We start from the raw sequence: 17,864 nt of genomic DNA, 5'->3' as shown, positions 1-17,864 counted from the left end.
AGGGCACCAGTAAAGTCCAAGGCTCTTTACATGTTTGCACATTGTATTTTCAGGAAGTACACTGTCGTTTCAGTGTTCTGTGAGATGAAAGTCAAGCATTAGTGGTAAAGGCTGTATTGAGTTGATGTTTTCTCAGAGTTTCAGTCAGAGTGAGAATCAGTTGGGACTGGTTCTCTATTCCAGGTAGAGTTCCATCAATTTAAACCTAGATTTAACTAAACCAGTCATTTCCCTGCTCCACAGTCACTGTAACGGCAGCCAGATGGGCTGTTCTGTATTACCTGATGTGTGTAATGACAGGTGATAATCCAAGCCTGCCCTGGCTCAGACCCAAGGTGAGTCCCAAACAGCACCCTATTCCCTTTATAGTGCCCTACTTTTGACAGGGCCAATGGGATCGGGTCCCATTTTGGAACACAAGCCCAGACGTCAAAGTGACAGACCTGGGGTTATGGTGGTGGGAGGGAGGGGGCAGGTTAACGGAACACTGATGGATGGAAGGAGGAAGGAAACAGGGAAGAAGGAAAGGACAGCAGGTGGAATGAGAGCTGACCCTTATTCATAAAGATCTATTCTATAGGGTGAAAGACATTAATCACGTCCACTTCCTCGCAGGGCTAGCATAGGACACACACATGCAGATAGACACGTGCAGAATACACACACGTCTTCATGCACGACACCCCACACATGGCTGCAGATACACAAATCCACACACACACACACACACACACACACACACACACACACCACACACACACACACACACACACTTTCTTTACTGGGCATGCTCACCTTGGGTGGGCTGCACCTCTTTGACGACAGCCAGTTGTTCGTTGACCAGCATGGGAGAGCTGAAGTTCCGCTTGAAGGCCCCGACCCCAGACTAACACACACAGAGGAGGGAGAATAATATGGATTTTCTGTTTACATTCATTCATTTTTATAGCCTGTAGTTATGGGTTTATATTCAGCCAATTTATAGAATTACATTACAGTAATTGAAGTAGAGAGAGAGGACGAGATAGGGCAGACTTAGCAGCAACAGTCTGACCAACAGTTGCCAAAAGTCAATACACGAGTATCCTGCGAGAAATAAGATTGCTAACATCCCTGTGTTTTCTCTGGCTTCATTTTAAATCAATTAAACCTGCTGCCGGGGTCTCAACACGCACAACCATGCGCGGGCACACACACACACACACACACACACACACACACACACACACACACACACACACACACACACACACACACACACACACACACACACACACATATTGAAACGCTCACACAAGCACACAGCCTACCTACACTTTCACAACTGCACACAGAACACACAAACAATTTCACACTGAATTAGGCACGGGCACTGTTTCAATGGAGATATTGATTTCCCTGTGTGCTGACATTGAGATGAGCTATCAGCATTGTTATAATGCAGGGGAAGAGTTACAGGGATGAATGGTGTTCCTTTGTTCCTTCCAAAGATATTCTGGCTTATCGTAGAGAATCCTCCCATATCTCACTATCACTCTCTTCCCCCTCCCTCTATTCCTCTCTCTCTCCCTCCCTCCCTCTATCCCCCTCCCTCCCTCCCTCCCTCCCTCCCTCCCTCCCTCTCTCTCTCCCTCCCTCTCTCCCTCTCTCTCCCTCTCCCTCCCTCTCTCTATCCCTCTCTCTCTCCCTCCCTCCCTCCCTCTCCCTCTCTCTCTCTCTCCCTCCCTCCCTCCCTCCCTCCCTCCCTCCTCCCTCCCTCCCTCCCTCCCTCCCTCTCTCTCTCTCTCTCTCTCTCTCTCTCCCTCCCTCCCTCCCTCCCTCTCTCTCTCTCTCTCTCTCTCTCTCCCTCCCTCCCTCCCTCCCCCCCCTCCCCTCCCTCCTCCCTCTCTCTCTCTCTCTCTCTCTCTCTCTCCCTCCCTCTCTCTCTCTCTCTCCCTCCCTCCCTCTATCACACACTCCCTCTCAACTTCTCAGTACAGTATTTTTTTCTACATCCAACAGCTCCTGAGTTCCTCAGTGAATTTCAAACAACGTTGTTCAGGGATCGGACTTCCCCTGCATACCAATGGCATCTATCTGGCGTCCTTGAAGGGATCAAGAGAGATCATGTGTGGTTTGAAACAGATAGGGAATATTTAGACAGGGAGAATTCAGACAGTGGAGCTTCTGCCATCTACCAGAGGGACCACTCTGACCACTGACATGGACAGGACCTAGAGAAGCACTGATTCAGCCTTGGGGCCAGTACTGCTGGGTTGCAGGGGGAGTGTGTGTGTGAAAGGGGCAGTGGGAAGGGGGGAGCGTGTGTGTGTGTATGTGTATGTGTATGTATGTGTGTATGTGTGTGTGTGTGTGTGTGTGTGTGTGTGTGTGTGTGTGTGTGTGTGTGTGTGTGTGTGTGTGTGTGTGTGTGTGTGTGTGTGTGTGTGTGTGTGTCCAGATCTGTAGACCAGGGCAGGGAACATACCTTTCCATTGCAGGGCTGCTGGGACAATTCTGAGGTGCACCACAGGTGAGCACCCATCTTACAGGTTTTACACCGAAGACCCTGTTTAGAGTTACCTACAGACAGACAGACAGACAGACAGACAGACAGACAGACAGACAGACAGACAGACAGACAGACAGACAGACAGACAGACAGACAGACAGACAGACAGACAGACAGACAGACAGACAGACAGACAGACAGACAGACAGACAGACAGACAGACAGACAGACAGACAGACAGAGAGAGAGAGAGAGAGAGGTAATGAGCAGATGAGCTCCTGCATTTTTCAGCATGTTCTTAAAAAAAGATAGATTTAGAGTTATATAAACTCAACAAAAAAATTGTCAGGAACATATACAGTATGCTACCCTCTACAACATAACCTTCACTCCAAATCAAAACTCAAAACCTACAACCTGTTTTTGGCCTGAATTACGGAATCACCTGGAAGGTTTACAACTACCAAAGATTATTATTCCTATACAGCAAATGTTCTGGAAAACAACAGAAACCTGAAAACACTATCCAACCTGGAACTGAGTGAGTAATGTATAGTCTGAAGATACAGTATATTTTATTTCCAAAAGCCAAGAATAAAAATACATTACATTACTTTATAAGGACTGAATGCTAAGTTAAGGCTGCCAAGCTTGATACAACTCTCCAACCAAATGGAGAGGCCTTAGAAGCTGCCTCCCGCTGTTCAGAGGTAATTAAAATACAGTATCCTGTGTATGTAAAGAATGATAAGACACAAAAATAGCACAAAATGAAGCTCCTTATGGAAAATCAAGAGACACTTTTTGCTGACTATTACAAAAATGGGAACATCAGCAACCTCATCTTCCACACAGGCCATCCCCTGGCATGGCACAGTGCTATATTAGCACACTACCCTTCTGTTAAGAGGGGGGTGTTACCGAAGGGGTGGAAACTCAGGATTAGAGGTCGACCGATTAATCGGAATGGCCGATTAATTTGGGCCAATTTCAAGTTTTCATAACAATCGGTAATCGGTATTTTTGGACACCGATTTGCCGATTTATTTACGCAAGTCAGTTAAGAACACATACTTATTTTCAATGACGGCCTAGGAACGGTGGGTTAACTGCCTTATTCCGGGGCATGGGGGGAAGAAAAAAAATCGGACGATTAATCGGCATCGGCTTTTTTGATCAGCCAATAATCGGTATCGGCGTTGAAAAATCATACTCGGTCGACCTCTACTCAGGATACTAGACAACGAGGACTCTGAGTCAGCTAATATAAATCTCTATAAGTCTGGAACAGTAATGGTACAGGGCAACACCCCCAAACAGTTTCAGCTGGACTTTCACCTAATCAAAGAATTAGCTCAGCAGGAGAAGCTCTCCCTTGAGAAAGATACCCCCACCCCGAGCGGGTCAGACCAGACCTCTTCATTATTTAACCCCACAGACGAGCAACCCCAAGCGGAAAGTCAACCTCCCAGCACAGAGTACTACTCCCTTATTGAAATGAAGGATACATTCACCCAGCTGGAGGTAAGGCAGGTGGAGCTGAAACATCAGTTGATTACACTCCAGTCAGCACAGACTCATACAACAGTCCAGCACAACAACACCCCCTTAACCAGACCCGGAGAGCTGGAGGTGGAGAGAGACATATCTGCACTCTGGACTGTGGTGAGACAACTTCAACAGGAGAGAAAGCAGGAGCAGGAGAAGAACGGAGCACTAGAGGAGAGGATCAGAGTGCTGGAGGAGAGGGTGAGGGGATGGCGTGTGAGAGAGAACAACCTACTAGAAAGGTGGCCACCCCCGCAGAGAAGCCAGCAGAACAGCCCACCTCAGCTCCCAACAAAAGTCTCAACACCACAGCAGAACAGTCCACCCCAGACCCTGACCATAGCGTCGACATCACAGCAGAACAGTCCACCCCAGACCCTGACCACGTCTACATCACAGCAGAACAGTCCACCCCAGACCCTGACCATAGCGTCTACATCACAGCAGAACAGTCCACCCCAGACCCTGACCACGTCTACATCACAGCAGAACAGTCCACCCCAGACCCTGACCATAGCGTCTACATCACAGCAGAACAGTCCACCCCAGACCCTGACCATAGTGTCTACATCACAGCAGAACAGTCCACCCCAGACCCTGACCATAGCGTCTACATCACAGCAGAACAGTCCACCCCAGACCCTGACCATAGTGTCTACATCACAGCAGAACAGTCCACCCCAGACCCTGACCATAGCGTTAACATCACAGCAGAACAGCCCACCCCAGACCCTGACCATAGCGTCTACATCACAGCAGAACAGTCCACCCCAGACCCTGACCATAGTGTCTACATCACAGCAGAACAGTCCACCCCAGACCCTGACCATAGTGTCTACATCACAGCAGAACAGTCCACCCCAGACCCTGACCATAGCGTCGACATCACAGCAGAACAGTCCACCCCAGACCCTGACCATAGTGTCTACATCACAGCAGAACAGTCCACCCCAGACCCTGACCATAGTGTCTACATCACAGCAGAACAGTCCACCCCAGACCCTGACCATAGTGTCTACATCACAGCAGAACAGTCCACCCCAGACCCTGACCATAGCGTCTACATCACAGCAGAACAGTCCACCCCAGACCCTGACCATAGCGTCTACATCACAGCAGAACAGTCCACCCCAGACCCTGACCATAGTGTCAACATCACAGCAGAACAGTCCACCCCAGACCCTGACCATAGTGTCTACATCACAGCAGAACAGTCCACCCCAGACCCTGACCACGTCTACATCACAGCAGAACAGTCCACCCCAGACCCTGACCATAGTGTCTACATCACAGCAGAACAGTCCACCCCAGACCCTGACCACGTCTACACCACAGCAGAACAGTCCACCCCAGACCCTGACCATAGCGTCTACATCACAGCAGAACAGTCCACCCCAGACCCTGACCATAGCGTCTACATCACAGCAGAACAGTCCACCCCAGACCCTGACCATAGCGTCTACATCACAGCAGAACAGTCCACCCCAGACCCTGACCATAGCGTTAACATCACAGCAGAACAGTCCACCCCAGACCCTGACCATAGCGTCTACATCACAGCAGAACAGTCCACCCCAGACCCTGACCATAGCGTCTACATCACAGCAGAACAGTCCACCCCAGACCCTGACCATAGTGTTAACACCACAGCAGAACAGTCCACACCAGACCCTGACCATAGTGTCTACATCACAGCAGAACAGTCCACCCCAGACCCTGACCATAACGTCTACATCACAGCAGAACAGTCCACCCCAGACCCTGACCATAGCGTCTACATCACAGCAGAACAGTCCACCCCAGACCCTGACCACGTCTACATCACAGCAGAACAGTCCACCCCAGACCCTGACCATAGCGTTAACATCACAGCAGAACAGTCCACCCCAGACCCTGACCATAGCGTCTACATCACAGCAGAACAGTCCACCCCAGACCCTGACCATAGCGTCTACATCACAGCAGAACAGTCCACCCCAGACCCTGACCATAGCGTCTACATCACAGCAGAACAGTCCACCCCAGACCCTGACCATAGTGTCTACATCACAGCAGAACAGTCCACCCCAGACCCTGACCATAGCGTCTACATCACAGCAGAACAGTCCACCCCAGACCCTGACCATAGCGTCTACATCACAGCAGAACAGTCCACCCCAGACCCTGACCATAGCGTCTACATCACAGCAGAACAGTCCACCCCAGACCCTGACCATAACGTCTACATCACAGCAGAACAGTCCACCCCAGACCCTGACCATAGCGTCTACATCACAGCAGAACAGTCCACCCCAGACCCTGACCATAGCGTCTACATCACAGCAGAACAGCCCACCCCAGACCCTGACCATAGCGTCGACATCACAGCAGAACAGACAAATGAAGAACCCCAAGCCCAGGGGATCTCACCCCCTCTGAGCACCCCCCCCTGTCAGCCACCCTGATAGCCCTCCTGACAACCCCCCCACACCCACTGAGGACATACACAAGACACAGATTGTACTCCTTATGGTCTCAAACGGGAAATATATACAAGAAAATAAACTTTTTCCAAAACACAGTGCGTCTAAACTCTGGTGTCCAAACACCCAGCGCGCCCTAGTCCTTCTGTCTGAGAACCAACTATGTTCACATAGCTACATAATAATACACACAGGCACAAGCGACCTGAGAACACAGCAGGAAAGGGTGGCCACAGCACTGAAGGGAGTGATTGAAAAAGCTTCATCTACTTTCCCCAATGCACAAGTGGTTATATCCACCCTGCTACCACGAAAAGACTTCCACCCTGCTACCATACAGTGGGTAAACGCAAGTATTTCTCGTGACTGTGCCTCAAAACCAAATGATTACCTGGCCCACCACTCCACCCTGGACTTGAACAGCCTTTATGACCAGGTCCACCTATAGAAGGCAGCAGTGCCCACCTTCGCCCGGACCCTAAAGGACATCGCTCTCAAACGCAGCCCCAACACTTCACACAGGAGCAACAGATCAATAGACACCCCGCCCAGACCAGCGAGACACCCCCCCCCCCCCGTCCTACACATAGAAGACCCACGCCGAGACCACATCCACATCCACCCCCCACCCCAACCAATCAAACCCACCCCCCAAGTCAACCATGCCACACCCTCAGACCTATGCCCCTCCTGCCCACCCCATGCACCCCACCCCCACAAAGAGGGCCTCAACATGGAAGTCACACATACGCCCAGGCAGTGAGCGGGCAAACAGGCCCAACCCCCACTCTTACACTAGCCCAAAGCAATGGCATGTACCAGATGCGCAGCATGCTCTGCTCACACTTACTGGCCTGTGGCCAAACTGCACGATCAACAACATTGGACACTTTATGGAACACAAAGCCTTCACTATCTCATCCTGGAATATCCAAGACCTGAGGTCATCTGCCTTTGGCCTAAAGACCAGGAACCTGGACTTAATCAAAGAAATCGGAAATACAGACATTGTCATCCTACAAGAAATCTGGTGTAGAGGACACGGACCCACTGGTTGCCCTCTAGGTTACAGAGAGCTGGTAGTCCCATCCACCAAACTACCAGGTGTGAAAAAGGGAAGGGACTCAGGGGGTATGCTAATTTGGTATAGAGCAGACCTAACTCACTCCATTAAATTAATCAAAACAGGAACATTTTACATTTGGCTTGAAATTCAAAAGGAAATTATCTTAACAGAGAAAAATGTCCTCCTGTGTGCTACCTATATCTCCCCACTAGAATCCCCATACTTTAATGAAGACAGCTTCTCCCTCCTGGAGGGGGAAATCAATAATTTCCAGGCCCAGGGAAATGTACTAGTCTGTAGCGACCTAAATGCCAGAACCGGACAAGAACCTGACATCCTCAGCACACAGGGGGACAAACACCTGCCTGGAGGTGACAGCATTCCCTCCCCCATATGCCCCCCAAGGCACAACTATGACAACATAACCAACAAAAACGGGTCACAACTCCTGCAGCTCTGTCACATGCTGGGTATGTACACAGTCAATGGTAGGCTTCGAGGAGACTCCTAAGCTAGGTACACCTATAGCTCATCTCTTGGCAGTAGTACTGTAGACTACTTTATCACTGACCTCAACCCAGGGTCTCTCAGAGCATTCACTGTCAGCGCACTGACACCCCTATCAGATCACAGCAAAATCAGTCTACTTGAACAGAGCAATACTCAATCATGAGGCATCAAAGCCAAAGGAACTGAGTAATATTAAGAAATGCTAGAGATGGAAGGAATGTAGTGTGGAAACCTACCAAAAACAATTAGGCAACAACAAATTCAATCCCTTTTAGACAACTTCCTGGACAAAACAGTCCACTGTAATAGTGAAGGTGTAAACTTGGCAGTAGAAATTCTAAACAGTATATTTGACTGAAGAAAATGAACAACAATGACAAATGGTTTGATGAAGAATGATAAAACATAAGAAATAAATTGAGAAACCTGTCCAACCAAAAACATAGAGATCCAGAAAACCTGAGTCTATGCCTTCACTATGGTGAATCGCTAAAACAATACAGAAATATCCTACAGAAAAAGAAGGAACAGCACGTCAGAAATCAGCTCAATGTAATTGAAGAATCCATAGACTCTAACCACTTCTGGGAAAATTGGAAAACATTAAACAAACAACAACACGAAGAATTATCTATCCAAAATGGAGATGTATGGGTAAACCATTTCTCCAATATTTTTGGCTCTATAACAAAGAACAAACAGCAAAAACATACACATGATCAAATACAAATCTTAGAATCAACTATTAAAGACTACCAGAACCCACTGGATTCTCCAATTACCTTTAATGAACTACAGGACAAAATAAAAACCCTCCAACCCAAAAAGGCCTGTGGTGTTGATGCTATCCTCAATGAAATGATCAAATATACAGACAACAAATTTCAATTGGCTATACTAAAACTCTTTAACATCATCCTTAGCTCTGGCATCTTCCCCACTATTTGGAACCAAGGACTGATCACCCCAATCCACAAAAGTGGAGACAAATTTGACCCCAATAACTACCGTGGGATATGCATCAACAGCAACCTTGGGAAAATCCTCTGCATTATCATTAACAGCAGACTTGTACATTTCCTCGGTGAAAACAATGTTCTGAGCAAATGTCAAATTGGCTTTTTACCAAATTATCGTACGACAGACCACGTATTCACCCTGCACACCCTAATTGACAAACAAACCAAAACAAAGGCAAAGTCTTCTCATGCTTTGTTGACTTAAAAAAGCCTCCGACTCAATTTGGCATGAGGGTCTGCTATACAAATTGATGGAAAGTGGTGTTGGGGGAAAAACATACGACATTATAAAATCCATGTACACAAACATGTTTTCGGTTAAAATAGGCAGAAAACACACACATTTCTTCCCACAGGGCCTTGGGGTGAGACAGGGATGCAGCTTAAGCCCCACTCTCTTCAACATATATATCAACGAATTGGCGAGGGCACTAGAACAGTCTGCAGCACCCGGCCTCACCCTACTAGACTCTGAAGTCAAATGTCTACTGTTTGCTGATGATCTGGTGCTTCTGTCACCAACCAAGGAGGGCCTACAGCAGCACCTAGATCTTCTGCACAGATTCTGCCAGACCTGGGCCCTGACAGTAAATCTCAGTAAGACAAAAATAATGGTGTTCCAAAAAAGGTCCAGTTGCCAGGACCACAAATACAAATTCCATCTAGACACTGTTGCCCTAAAGCACACAAAAAACTATACATACCTTGGCCTAAACATCAGCGCCACAGGTAACTTCCGCAAAGCAGTGAACGATCTGAGAGACAAGGCAAGAAGGGCCTTCTATGCCATCAAAAGGAACATAAAATTCGACATACCAATTACGATCTGGCTAAAAATACTTGAATCAGTTATAGAACACATTGCCCTTTATGATTGTGAGGTCTGGGGTCCGCTCACCAACCAAGAATTCACAAATGGGACAAACACCAAATTGAAACTCTGCATGCAGAATTCTGCAAAAATATCCTCCGTGTACAATGTAAAACACCAAATAATGCATGCAGAGCAGAATTAGGCCGATACCCGCTAATTATCAAAATCCAGAAAGAGCCGTTAAATTATACAACCACCTAAAAGGAAGCGATTCCCAAACCTTCCATAACAAAGCCATCACCTACAGAGAGATGAACCTGGAGAAGAGTCCCCTAAGCAAGCTGGTCCTGGGAGTCTTTTCACAAACACAAACAGACCCCACAGAGCCCCAGGACACCAACACAATTAGACCCAACCAAATCATGAGAAAACAAAAGGATAATTACTTGACACATTGGAAAGACTTAACAAAAGAAACTGTGCAAACTAGAATGCTATTTGGCCCAAAACAGAGAGTACACAGTGGCAGAATACCTGACCACTGTGACTGACCCAAACTTAAGAAAAGCTTTGACTATGTACAGACTCAGTGAGCATAGCCTTGCTATTGAGAAAGGCCGCCGTAGGCAGACCTGGCTCTCAAGAGAAGACAGGCTATGTGCACACTGCCCACAAAATGAGGTGGAAATTGAGCTGCACTTCCTAACCTCCTGCCAAATGTATGACCATATTAGAGACACATATTTCCCTCAGATTACACAGATCCACTAAGAATTCGAAAACATACCCAACTCCCATATCTACTGGGTGAAATACCACAATGTGTAATCACAGCAGCAAGATTTGCGACCTGTTGCCACAAGAAAAGGGCAACCAGTAAGGAACAAACACCTTTGTAAATACAACCCATATTTATGTTTATTTATTTTCCCTTTTGTACTTTAACCATTTGCACATCATTACAACTCTGTATATATATATGATGACATTTGTAATGTCTTTATTCTTTTGGAACTTCTGTGAGTGTAATGTTTACTGTTCATTTTTATTGCTTATTTCACTTTTGTATATTATCTACTTCACTTGCTTTGGCAATGTTAACATATGTTTCCCATGCCAATAAAGCCCCTTGAATTGAATTGAGAGAGAGAGGAGAGAGGGGGAGAGAGATGAGTGGTTAGAGAGAGAGAGAAAAGAGAGAGAGGGGGGAGATTGAGAGAGAGAGTGGTTAGAGAGAGAAAAGAGAGAGAGAGGGGGAGGTTGAGAAAGAGAGTGGTTAGAGAGAGAGAAAAGAGAGAGAGAGGGGGAGGTTGAGAGAGAGAGATGGGGGGTTGAGAGAGAGAGGGAGAGAGAGACAGAATGTAGAAATAAACAAGGTTGGCATGTGATCAAAGCAGGTTCCTGTTTGATGTAAATCTCATCTCAGTCATCCAGAGAGGGTTGATCAAGCACTGCCCTACTTCTATTGTGCTGGCACTGCCTGCTGAACTAAGCAGTGCATTATCAACAGTTCCTCTCAAAACATGGAGAGACTGACAACCAGCTGGAGGCATTTGGGTTCTATTTGGTTTTTAGTCACACCAATTCTCATCAAGCATTGTCTTAGGAACAAGCCTAGTTAGAGTGGAGAAATATTCTTTGTCCTTTTTCTTGATATAATTCGTTTTGCGTTTTTCTTTTATATGTTGGAGAGTGAGAAGACAATCCCTATGTCATTAAGCTGCATTGTTTTGAGTCATCCAAACAATTTATTTCCAGTTCAAGGTTTACTTATTCACTGGTGCCAAAACGAATGTTTAGAAGGATTTAGTCTAGAGCCCTATCCATAACAAAGACGTGGAAACACAAACCAAAAAATACATGAACTGATCTGAATCTTCTATTTGCTCAAGCTCAGTTCTGTTACAAACTGGGAGGGGGAGGAGAGACTGGGAGAGAAAGGAGAGACTGGGAGGGAGAAGAGAAACTGGGAGAGAGATGAGAGACAGAGAATAGAGATGAGAGACTGGGAGAGAGGGGGTGACTGGGAGAGAGAGAGGAGAAACTGGGAGAGAGAGATGAGAGACAGAGAGAAGAGAGACTGGGAGAAAGAGAGGAGACACAGAGAGAGGAGAGACAGAGAGAGGAGAGACAGAGAGAGAGAAGAGAGACTGGGAGAGAGAAGAGAGACTGGGAGAGAGGAGAGACAGAGAGAGAGAGAGGAGAGACTGGGAGAGAGAGGAGAGACAGAAGAGGAGAGACTGGGAGAAAGAGAGGAGAGACAGAGAGAGGAGAGACTGATAAGAGAGAGCGAGAGAGAAGACACAGAGAGGAGAAACTGGTAGAGGAGAGACTGGGAGAGGAGAGGACAGACTGGGAGTGAGAGGAGAGACAGAGAGAGCAGAGACTGGGAGAGGAGAGGACAGACTGGGAGTGAGAGGAGAAACAGAGAGAGAGAAGAAACAGAGAGATGAGAGACTGGGAGAGGACAGACTGGGAGAGAGAGGAGAGACAGAGAGAGGACAGTCTGGGAGAGGAGAGACTGGGAGAGAGAGGAGAGATTGGGAGAGAGGAGAGACAGAGAGAAAGAAGAGACAGAGAGAGGAGAGACTGGGAGAGGAGAGACTGGGAGAGAGAGAGGAGAGACAGAGAGGAGAGACTGGGAGAGGAGAGACTGGGAGAGGAGAGACAGAGAGAGGAGAGACAGAGAGAGGAGAGACTGGGAGAGGAGAGACTGGGAGAGGAGAGACTGGGAGAGGCGAGACAGAGAGAGGAAAGACAGAGTGAGGAGAGACTGATAAGAGACAGAGAGAGACAGAGAGAGGAGAGACTGGGAGAGAGAGGAGAGACAGAGAGAGGAGAGACAGAGAGAGCATAGACTGATAAGAGACTAAGAGAGAGAGACAGAGAGAGGAGAGACTGGGAGAGAGAGAGAGGAGAGACAGATAGAGGAGAGACAGAGAGAGGAGAGACTGGGAGAGGAGAGAGAGAGAGGAGAGACTGGGAGAGGAGAGAGAGAGGAGAGACTGGGGTAGGAGAGACAGAGAGAGGAGAGACTGGGAGAGAGAGAGGACAGACTTGGAGATAGGAGAGACTGGAAGAGAGAGAGGAGAGATTGGGAGAGAGAGGGAGAGACTGGAAGAGAGAGGAGAGACAGAGAGGAGCGAGGAGAGACTGGAAGAGACTGGAAGAGAGAGGAGAGACTGGGAGAAAGAGAGGACAGAGAGATTGGGAGAGCGAACGAGACTGGGAGAGAGAGGAGAGACTGGGAGAGAGAGAGGAGAGACTGGGAGAGAGAAAGGAGAGACTGGGAGAGAGAAAGGAGAGACTGGGAGAGAGAGGAGAGACTGGGAGACTGGGAGAGAGAGAGGAGAGACAGAGAGACTGAGAGAGAGAGGAGAGACTGGGAGAGAGAGAGGAGAGACAGAGAGACTGGGAGAGAGAGGAGAGACTGGGAGAGAGAGAGGAGAGACAGAGAGAGGAGAGACTGGGAGAGGAGAGACTGGGAGAGGAGAGACAGAGAGAGGAGAGACACAGAGAGGAGAGACTGGGAGAGGAGAGACTGGGAGAGGAGAGATTGGGAGAGGCGAGACAGAGAGAGGAAAGGCAGAGTGAGGAGAGACTGATAAGAGACTGAGAGAGAGAGAGAGAGAGAGAGGAGAGACTGGGAGAGAGAGAGGAAAGACAGAGAGAGGAGAGACTGGGAGAGAGAGAGGAAAGACAGAGAGAGGAGAGACTGGGAGAGAGAGAGGAAAGACAGAGAGAGGAGAGACTGGGAGAGGAGAGACAGAGAGAGGAGAGACAGAGAGAGGAGAGACTGATAAGAGACTAAGAGAGAGAGACAGACAGACTGGGAGAGAGAGAGGAGAGACTGGGAGAGAGAGGAGAGACTGGGAGAGAGAGAGGAGAGACAGAGAGACTGGGAGAGAGAGGAGAGACTGGGAGAGAGAGAGGAGAGACTGGGAGAGAGGAGAGACAGAGAGAGGATAGACTGGGAGAGGAGAGATTGGGAGAGGAGAGACAGAGAGAGGAGAGACAGAGATGAGAGACTGGGAGAGGAGAGACTGGGAGAGGCGAGACAGAGAGAGGAAAGACAGAGTGAGGAGAGACTGATAAGAGACTGAGAGAGAGAGAGAGGAGAGACTGGGAGAGAGAGAGGAAAGACAGAGAGAGGAGAGACTGGGAGAGGAGAGACAGAGAGAGGAGAGACAGAGAGAGGAGAGACTGATAAGAGACTAAGAGAGAGAGAGACAGACAGACTGGGAGAGAGAGAGGAGAGACGGAGAGGAGAGAGAGAGAGAGGAGAGACTGGGAGAGGAGAGAGAGAGAGGAGAGACTGGGAGAGGAGAGACAGAGAGAGGAGAGACAGAGAGAGGAGAGACTGGGAGAGGAGAGACTGGGAGAGGAGAGACTGGGAGAGGAGAGACAGAGAGAGGAGAGACAGAGAGAGAGGGAGGAGAGACAGAGAGAGGAGAGACTGGGAGAGAGAGAGGACAGACTGGGAGAGAGGAGAGACTGGAAGAGAGAGAGGACAGACAGAGAGAGAGGAGAGACAGAGATAGGAGAGACTGGAAGAGAGAGAGGAGAGACTGGGAGAGAGAGAGGAGAGACTGGAAGTGAGAGGAGAGACTGGAAGAGACTGGAAGAGAGAGGAGAGACTGGGAGAAAGAGAGGACAGAGAGATTGGGAGAGCGAACAAGACTGGGAGAGAGAGGAGAGACTGGGAGAGAGAGAGGAGAGAGAGGAGAGACTGGGAGAGAGAGAGAGGAGAGACAGAGAGACTGGGAGAGAGAGAGGAGAGACTGGGAGCGATGAGGTAGGCTACAGGACAGCTGGATCAGCTGATGCGTTGAAGAAAAAATGATGACGTAAGCAAACACAAGCAAAAACAAAGAGGAATAAAATAGCTTCTGCAATCAATCATGGTGACAGGAAGTAGATTTAGCAAAGAGGAAAAGAGTATGAGAATGTTAAGAGACCTCTACACACGCAGCAGCATATCAAATCAAGGGCACGTGAACACACAAACTAGACTTTCCCTCAGCTTCTCAATCCAATCATACTGTATGCTTTATGTCCAAAAACCAAGAATACACACACGAGCAGAGTGTAATACCATTTATGTGGTACCTCTGCTATTCTCCTGCATAAATTCCAATTATACAGTGAAGGAAAAAAGTATTTGATCCCCTGCTGATTTTGTACGTTTACCCACTGACAAAGAAATGATCAGTCTATAATTGTAATGGTAGGTTTATTTGAACAGTGAGAGACAGAATAACAACAAAACAATCCAGAAAAACGCATGTCAAAAATGTTATAAAATGATTTGCATTTTAATGAGGGAAATAAGTATTTGACCCCTCTGCAAAACATGACTTAGTACTTGGTGGCAAAACCCTTTCTGGCAATCACAGAGGTCAGATGTTTCTTGTAGTTGGCCACCAGGTTTGCACACATCTCAGGAGGGATTCTGTCCCACTCCTCTTTGCAGATCTTCTCCAAGTCATTAAGGTTTCGAGGCTGACGTTTGGCAACTCAAACCTTCAGCTCCCTCCACAAATTTTCTATGGGATTAAAGCCTGGAGACTGGCTAGGCCACTCCAGGACCTTAATGTGCTTCTTCTTGAGCCACTCCTTTGTTGCCTTGGCCGTGTGTTTTGGGTCATTGTCATGCTGGAATACCCATCCACGACGCATTTTCAATGCCCTGGCTGAGGGAAGGAGGTTCTCACCCAAGATTTGAACGTACATGGCCCCGTCCATCGTCCCTTTGATGCGGTGAAGTTGTCCTGTCCCCTTAGCAGAAAAACACCCCCAAAGCATAATGTTTCCACCTCCATGTTTGACGGTGGGGATGGTATTCTTGGGGTCATAGGCAGCATTCCTTCTCCTCCAAACACGGCGAGTTGAGTTGATGCCAAAGAGCTCCATTTTGGTCTCATCTGACCACAACACTTTCACCCAGTTGTCCTCTGAATCATTCAGATGTTCATTGGCAAACTTCAGACGGGCTTGTATATGTGCTTTCTTGAGCAGGGGGACCTTGCGGGCGCTGCAGGATTTCAGTCCTTCACGACGTAATGTGTTACCAATTGTTTTATTGGTGACTATGGTCCCAGCTGCCTTGAGATCATTGACAAGATCCTCCCGTGTAGTTCTGGGCTGATTCCTCACCATTCTCATGATCATTGCAACCCCACGAGGTGAGATCTTGCATGGAGCCCCAGGCCGAGGCAGATTGCCAGTTCTTTTGTGTTTCTTCCATTTGCGAATAATCGCACCAACTGTTGTCACCTTCTCACCAAGCTGCTTGGCGATGGTCTTGTAGCCCATTCCAGCCTTGTGTAGGTCTACAATCTTGTCCCTGACATCCTTGGAGAGCTCTTTGGTCTTGGCCATGGTGGGGAGTTTGGAATCTGATTGATTGATTGATTGCTTCTGTGGACCGGTGTCTTTTATACAGGTAACAAGCTGAGATTAGGAGCACTCCCTTTAAGAGTGTGCTCCTAATCTCAGCTTGTTACCTGTATAAAAGGCACCTGGGAGCCAGAAATCTTTCTGATTGAGAGGGGGTCAAATACTTATTACATTTACATTTTAGTAATTTAGCAGACGCTCTTATCCAGAGCGACTTACAGCAGTGAATGCATACCTTTCATTTCATGCATTTAAAAAAAAATAAAAAAATATGGTACTTTTTTTTTATTTCCCTCATTAAAATGCAAATCAATTTATAACATTTCTGACATGTGTTTTTCTGGATTTTTTTGTTGTTATTCTGTCTCTCACTGTTCAAATAAACCTACCATTAAAATTATAGACTGATCATTTCTTTGTCAGTGGGCAAACATACAAAATCAGCAGAGGATCAAATACTTTTTTCCCTCACTGTAATCCACCTAATGTTTGCTTCACTGTTATCAATATTACATTGTTATTGCTATTGAATAGGAATTAAATGATGTGAGTAACTAATTAAACCAGTCAATAGCTACCTAGTCAGGTGCTGCCTTTGAAATCTGTTCACTTAATAGTCAAGTGGATTCTAGTATAATGGACAGTGGCAGTGACCTCATAAAGTAATGAAACATACCAGCTAGAAATACAAGATCAAGTAACCAGGATAAATGGCTGAATGAAGCAACTAATCCTACATAGACACTGAGGCCTAAGGAGGCTGGTAGTGTTTAGAGGCCTGGGAGTAAAGTAGGCACCTTACCCACGATCAGGTGCTTGCAGAGCTGGCAGTGGGTGGGCTTGCGGAACACGTGCTCCTGGAAGCAGTGGGTCACCTGCGTCACGGGGCGGGCCGGGGGCGGGGCCTTGGAAGACAGCGAGGGGGAGGGGCTTAGAGACGGGGAGTGGGAGCAGAGGGAGGGGTTGGGGCTGAGTGACGGAGAGAGGGAGGGTGAGCGTTCACTGGCGAGGGGAGAGCCAGGGGGCGGGGAGGGGGGTGGCGGGTCGGTGATGAAGTCCGGGGGGAGACGGGTGTCACTGTAGGACTTCTGGAAGAAGTTCTCCACACTCTTACTGCGCATCAGGGTCTTAAAGGAGAGGGAGCGTTTCAGACGCTGGAGCTGCAAGGAGGGAAAGAGGAGAGAGGGGAGCATGAGGAGAACATTCACAACAGATATCAACACGTTAGGGATTTAACAGGTACAATAACATGTGCACGTACCAGTTGTTTCCCCTGAGAGGATGAACAAGCAATTTTCCATTGCCAAGTCGTTCCCATAGAACATGTAGTTCCATAAACAAGTGATGCTGACTCACCATTTCATGAAAAACCAACAGCACAAAAGGACATTAGCACTCACATGGAAAATAATAATTTGTGAAATGCCATTTAGTTGGGTTTCATGTAAGGTTGCTAGCCCGTAACCCATTGGGCACAGACGCCAATTCAAAGTCACGTCAAAGTAATTTTGTTGAAATGACATGGAAACAACGTTGACTCAACCAGTGTGTGCCC

At 47.8% G+C, this 17,864-nt stretch overlaps 1 protein-coding gene across 1 annotated transcript in view; it reads right to left on the bottom strand.

The window, feature by feature from the left end:
- Positions 1–17,532, bottom strand: part of LOC106601007 (SH3 and cysteine-rich domain-containing protein 2) — a 33,299-nt gene extending 15,767 nt beyond the window's left edge. The window contains exons 1-3 of the mRNA XM_045715013.2: positions 17,112–17,532; positions 2,468–2,562; positions 796–886 (exon numbers count right to left, since the gene is read on the bottom strand). Coding sequence (XP_045570969.2) covers positions 796–886; positions 2,468–2,562; positions 17,112–17,502 — 577 coding nt within the window. The 5' untranslated portion in view covers positions 17,503–17,532. The remainder of the gene's footprint in view (positions 1–795; positions 887–2,467; positions 2,563–17,111) is intronic.
- Between the last annotated feature and the right edge of the window lie 332 nt (positions 17,533–17,864).

This window comes from Salmo salar, chromosome 03 (genome assembly GCF_965601325.2).
Source record: "Salmo salar chromosome 03, fSalSal1, whole genome shotgun sequence".
NCBI classification, from domain to species: Eukaryota; Metazoa; Chordata; class Actinopteri; order Salmoniformes; family Salmonidae; genus Salmo; species Salmo salar.
Note: the sequence above shows the minus strand (reverse complement) of the source record. Positions and strands in the feature narration are given on the sequence as shown.